We start from the raw sequence: 6,422 nt of genomic DNA, 5'->3' as shown, positions 1-6,422 counted from the left end.
TTTATTAAAACTTTAATAAAAGTTCATGTGGCACGTTCAGTGTTCAAAGTTGACTTTTTTTATAACATTTCATTGAGAATACCTTAAAATATCATTAATTTAATAATTTAATTATTAGAGGGATGGGTAGCTAGCTCACTTGGTTGAGCTAAAAGATTAAAGGAGTTAAACGTATTAGTTCAAATCCTAAAAAAGGACTAAAATAGATAACATAAAATTTTTGCTCAAAAAAAACAGATAACATAAAATTTAGAGAAATCGAAGTTTAAATAAAAATTTTAGAGAAACTAAATAAAAAGTTGGTATATTCCTTTACGGAGATTAAAAACATATTTAACAAAAAATTTAATAATATTACAAAAAGAATAAAATGTTAAACGCCAACAGTTTTTTTTTTGTGGTGATTGAGTTCGAACCTCAGACCTTGCATATTTTTATTCATTGTCCATACCAACTGAGCTAAGCTCACGAAGACAAACGCCAGCAGTTTGAATGGAGGACATAATTGATAGAAGAAAAAAAAAAATACTACATCAAAAAATATCTATCACCATCTCAAAAAAAAAAAAAAACTATCCAATTCATATTAGGTATAGTTAATAGCTGCATTTTCATGTCATCTTGGTCTCCCTCAAAAAAAAATGTCATCTTGGTCTTCTCTCTCAAAAAAAAAAAAAAAGAAGTCACCTTTGGTCTTTAAAAAATGTGAATTCGCTCATTCCTTAACATGCTGAAAATTGAAATAAAATTACAAACACAATTAATTAACGGTTGACCATAGCACATTAACAAATGGTAGTTTCTCTTTGTACCGGGTCTCGAACTGAGTTTCTCTAGGTTGAAAAGAGAAACTCTCAACCAAGTGACTTCTTGGTAGTTAACAAAAACATTACGGGGTCCTATCTCAGGCCATGATGGACTTTTTTTTTATAGACTAACCTGGTAAATCCTGCTTTTGAAATGCTAATAACCTAAAAATGCACACCACATACCTATCATTCAATTTGTATTGTGTATCTAAAACTAGTCCATTTTATACTATCATTTAGTCTTCACGTGAACAAAAATACAGGGAAGAGACCATCATAATGAAAATAGGCACTTAAGTAAACCATTATCTTCTCTTTCTTTTTTGCTCTCATAACCAGTAACCATAGAAACTAGAGATCTGCTCTCTTCTTTTCTCATTTTAGTGCTGACCAATTGGCAATCAATCATTTTTGCAAAGAAACTGGAAAATTTATAATTTGTGACATTAACAACTAAACATTCTAAAAGGTCTTTTAACTCTAAAATAGACCAAATGTTTGAAGACCATCATCACACAGGAGCAGCACCAAACACATCAAAGTTACATAGACTGATAGACATAAACTACAGAATAGCCACATCCAAGTAATCACCAATCTGCGCATTGAAAAACAAAGTCAGCAAAAGAAGTTGTGAAATGCAAGCATAAATGCATGAAGAATAATTCTTTACCTCAAAACCAAGATCAGCTAAAGCCTTGCCGTCATCTAATCTTCCAGTTCCATAAGACAATGTCTTGCCCACCTTCATAGTGCAATCAAGTAACAAAGATAGGATATTAGATTGATTCAACATGAAAGCTATTATTCATGATTGCAACTTACAAAGGATAGGAATAACTTTTTGGAAATATGGAGATCTCTTAACATTAAAGACTTTTTACAGCATATACATTTGGCTTCAAATCACTATATTGACAGTAACCAAAGGTTACCGTAGGGGACAAGGGGTTTCAATGCTTTGAGGTAAGGGGTGGGGAAGAAAACAGTTATATTTGACTCTTTTTCATAGTTATTTTATTAACGCATCCCACTGAGTTAGCAAGTAAGATGGATGACAGTTTTAGAGATTTCTCAATGTGATTTAACACTTCCAAATTGGTCCACATTAAAGAACTTCATAAATTGCGCTATATTTGTTCATGCATATTATTGAAGTCTCAACTGCAATTTTCCGATTAATAGAAATAACATTCATGTTCTCCCTCTAAAGTGAATCCCTCACTTTAGGGTTATCAATAAGGTGCCAAAGGTGTGCATGCAGAGCCAGAATGATACTCGACTACAGTACCAGTAAGTGCATCCCACTTCGCAAGAACTAGCAAAATAAAGTATTCAAACTTGTGCAAAATGGGCAAAATCAACTTAAATATATGAATTTTGAAGTGATATTAAGCTTGTGTATTATATTAACACATTCGACCCATGCTCTGTTCTGTTCCGCTGAGAAAAAGACTAGTTAAGTGTAGAATCCCACAATAAATATTATATGTACCGGATGGCCTGACAATAATACTGGTCAAAAGATTTTATATTGTACTTGCAATAACATTGCAATTGACATGCAGAAAATTGCGGACAAAAGCTGCTAATGCAGTCACGACACTTTGTGGAGAGCACAAAAACCTCAATATAACACTCCACACTCCCTAGTAATGTGCAGATTATCTATGTTGTAGTATTTATTTCACAATTAAACCAATTTGACGCGTCATTAGTGAGACACAATCATGATTGTAAACAACGCACCCAAAAAAAGAAAAACAGAAAACATGGCATTTAAAATTAAACATAAAATTATTATATATGCACACAAAGAAAATCTTGGCAGTAACTAGAGTGATAAGCAGGAGCCACATAGAGAGGAGATTTACCTCCTGAACTTTGAAACGGCCATTTTTATCAGGAAACACAAAAGCAAAAGAGAGCTTTGCGTTTCTTCTTCTTGCAGCAGGAGCCACTTCTTTGACCTATACAAAAAATACATTAATAAAACCAAGCATAAGCTAAAAAGAAATTTTGAAAAGTATAACCACTCCATCCAAAAACAAAAAACATATAACTGAATTTTAATTAGGCCCCATTTCTTACTTTTTCATTTCCAATACTGACTAATAATTTGAAAAACTTAATCTTATTTTCACTTTTTTCCTTTGTTTTCGAAGGCTCAAAGACTCTAACATCATTTCAAGGAAAAATTGTTGAATACAGATAACAAAATAAATAAACAAGATAAACTTTTATGATCATCAATAAAATAGAAGGAAAATATTCTCTTAAAAGAGCATTAAACATAAATTGGTTTCAACTTATGTCAGGATATTGCCAAAGGCATTTTGCAGTTATTGAATAAACTAAAAGCAACAAGTAACAACAGACAACTAGAGGTGTGTCGTAAACAGATTGATCAAGTACTTATCGAATACGTGCTTATACATAATCTATTTATATAATCGATGAGACAAGTTTATATTGTTTTCACATAAACTACAAGCTAATTTCCCAATCTCTCTGGTAAGCTGAAAACAACTAATGCACATGTCATAAGCTTAGACACTGGCACCTTACAGAAGTGTTTATGCTATAAAATAAGTTCAAATAAACCGTAAATGAGAAAAGGAGACATACAAATATACAATGTCACTCTAAACTAGTTTTACGCTGAATTCCAATGAGAATCTAGTATTTTGCAGTTATTAATATTATTATTAAAAGAGGAATGCTAAGCACAGTTGCTTGAGCACTCTCTCTTGGACACTCCCACTATCATTGGTCCACGTTGCTAGTATTGATAATTCTTGAAACTGGCAACCGGTTCCATTAAAAAATCAAATGTCTTGTTTCACATAAAAAAAAAAATCAAAAATCTTTAATCTTTAATCTTTTTTAATAAAAATGGGAAAATCAACTAATCAAGTACTCATTCATAGTTACAATTCAGCGCAAAGCCTTCCACATTGTCAAGTACAACAAAAATCAATGGACTTTTCGATGGCGAAGCCGCCAGTGGCGACGGCAAGTTCCACGGCAACGACGGAGGCTTGCTTCCTCCAGCGACAATAACTGATGATTGATTTCGCCCCATAGGAACTGGATCGAGACAGATATTGCCGGCGAGAATCCTCCAGCAACGGTGGTGAGCATGATATTGCCGGCGAGATTGTGGTAAGACAGTAAGTGTTGGTGATGGAAATCTGCATCTTGTTTGGGTTTCATGTGAATCTGATGAACGATCTCAAAAATGGGTGTGAATTTATAAAAAAATTATTGAAATGAAATTAAGAAATTTATGGAATTGGAAAACAAGGTTGATTGGAATTGGTGATGGTTCCAGAAAATGAAGGAATCGGTGATGGTTCGAGAAAATGAAGGAGGAGTGATTTTTTTTGTTTAATTTAGAATAAAAAAAAAAGGGTGTGTTAATCCAAACCTGTAGCACAGGTTAGCAGGTAATGGGTTTTAAAAAAACGATGACATGGACCAATGGTTAAGAGAGTGTGAGAGAGAGAGAGAGTGTGAGAGAGAGTGTCAATAGCATTCCTCTTATTAAAATTCACTAATGCAGTTACAAAGTGAGTGAGCTTCTGTGGCAATATTGCTGGGGGGATCCAGGAAAGCATTGAAAGCAACAACGGGTCTATACTCTAGCATTTTTTACGCAAATCAATAGCATTTATTGAATAAGCATGCATAAGCGCTTATGCACAATCTATTTCTATAATAAAAAATGAAACAAGTTTATACTGTTTTCACACGAACTACAAGCTATTTTCCTAAGCTTTCAATAAGTTGAAAACAACTTATGTACACATTAAAAATCATTTTTTAAGCTCACTCGAACACTTAAACGTTACAAAAGTGTTTATGCTTGTAAGAAAAGACCATATAAATAAACCATGAGTAAATTGTGAGAAAAGGGGATAAATTAATTTTACACTATTAGAAGTATAAATTAATTTTACACCGACGTCCAATGGAATTACAAAGTGAGCTTATCTGACAATATGATGATTTCTCAAATATGTCGGGGTAAAACTAATTTACACCGATACTGTATATCACCGTTATATTCCAAACTCACCCTTAATTTAACACTTATTCACAAAGTACATTAAAATTAGTTCAAAACAACCTATAAGCCTATCTATAATAATGTTACAAAACAATCCCAAATATGCTCTAGCGATTGTGTGAATTGGCTTATTTAAACTTACCTAATGGTATAAACACTTCCGAGAGACTGTCTGCGAAAACTAATGAAAATAGCTTATAACATGATAATAAGATGTCTTCAGCTTATTTTCATAAGTTCTCCATGAAAGCTTATGAAAACGATTTCTAGCTTATCTATTTAATGTTCCAAAACAGTCCCAAATATGCTCTTAGATCCTGTTATAAACCTATCTATAATGTTCCAAAACAATCCAAAATAAGCTCTAAGGACCTATTGTATAAGTATCGCCTTATTTGAGCTTATCTACTAACATAAAACACTTGTAAGACCGTTTCGGAAAACTTATGAAAACAACTTATATCATGTTCACGAGATGTTTTCAGTTACTTTCATAAGCTCTCCAAGATAGCTTATGAAAACAAATTATAGCTTATACAAAAACAAGATAGCCCATAGAAATAGCTTATACATAAGCCCTTAGGCAAAAGTGCAAATTAAGTTGTTTATCCAAATAAACCTAATAACCTATAATCCTAATGCTGTTTTTTTTCTTTTGGTCGGTGGACGAAGTAGCAAACACCACTTAAACTCACACAGTTCTGGGTTCGAACACGGGTCAAGGTGTCCAGCCTAACAATATCGCATTGTCACGTGACACATGATTCTAATTGGAGTAAAAATGACATTACATTAACCTAAAAAAATAAAAACACTGCGAAAGAATACATACAAGATCGGTTAATTCTCTGAGAGTAGCATCTTTCCATGTATAAATCTGAACTTCATCTTTAGGTTCTTTCCCTCTAACTGAAAAATCATCCATTGAATGATGGCTTCCTATCTTAGTGAACACACGGAGGAGCAAGGGGCAAGTCTGGAAATAGAGAAAATTAACAAGGTCAAGAATGGAATAAAAAGAAGTTAGGTTTTAGGTTTAGGGAAGAAGAAGATGAGAAAGAAGAGTACCTTTTCGCGATCAACTGGTTCAAGACGAGGACGGGAGGATGGGGGAGGCGGACCTCTTGGTGGTGGAGGTAATGGTCTGCCGCCTTGTCGTTTTGGTCCTCCGTCGCTCATTTCTTCGAGACTTCTTTTTTCTTCTTCTTCGAGTTCTCTGTTCTCTTTTCAATTGTTTTCTGATTTTATTAATTTTACACCTTCACTCATCACTAATACTCATTCTCTTAATTCTACGCAATTTATTTTGGCTTAAGTTGTAATTTTACCTTTTATTAAAAAATTACTCCCCCTTGGTTTTAAAATGAGTACCGTTTTAGCCAATTGTACACAGATTAAGCAATTAAATGAAATAATCATTAAACATAACACTTTTACTAAACCGCCTTTACTTTATAAGAAAATGAGAATGCTAACCATTGTCGTTGGGGCATTGGTTAAAGTGCTAAAAATAAGTAAATTTGCATCGAAAGTGGTGTAAT

General features: G+C 33.2%; 1 protein-coding gene across 1 annotated transcript; it reads right to left on the bottom strand.

The window, feature by feature from the left end:
- Positions 1-1,148: 1,148 nt before the first annotated feature.
- SAP18 (SIN3 associated polypeptide P18) lies at positions 1,149-6,164 on the bottom strand. The gene is made up of 5 exons (XM_085737875.1): positions 5,950-6,164; positions 5,714-5,857; positions 2,684-2,779; positions 1,483-1,554; positions 1,149-1,407 (listed from the first exon to the last, which is right to left on the bottom strand). Exons 1-5 carry the CDS (start codon positions 6,058-6,060, stop codon positions 1,375-1,377), a joined length of 456 nt encoding a protein of 151 aa, XP_085594001.1. The 5' UTR covers positions 6,061-6,164; the 3' UTR covers positions 1,149-1,374.
- Positions 6,165-6,422: the final 258 nt, after the last annotated feature.

The sequence above is a fragment of the Medicago sativa genome, chromosome 8 (assembly GCF_051527215.1).
Source record: "Medicago sativa cultivar Bolivia chromosome 8, Bolivia_mono, whole genome shotgun sequence".
Lineage (NCBI taxonomy): Eukaryota > Viridiplantae > Streptophyta > Magnoliopsida > Fabales > Fabaceae > Medicago > Medicago sativa.
Note: the sequence above shows the minus strand (reverse complement) of the source record. Positions and strands in the feature narration are given on the sequence as shown.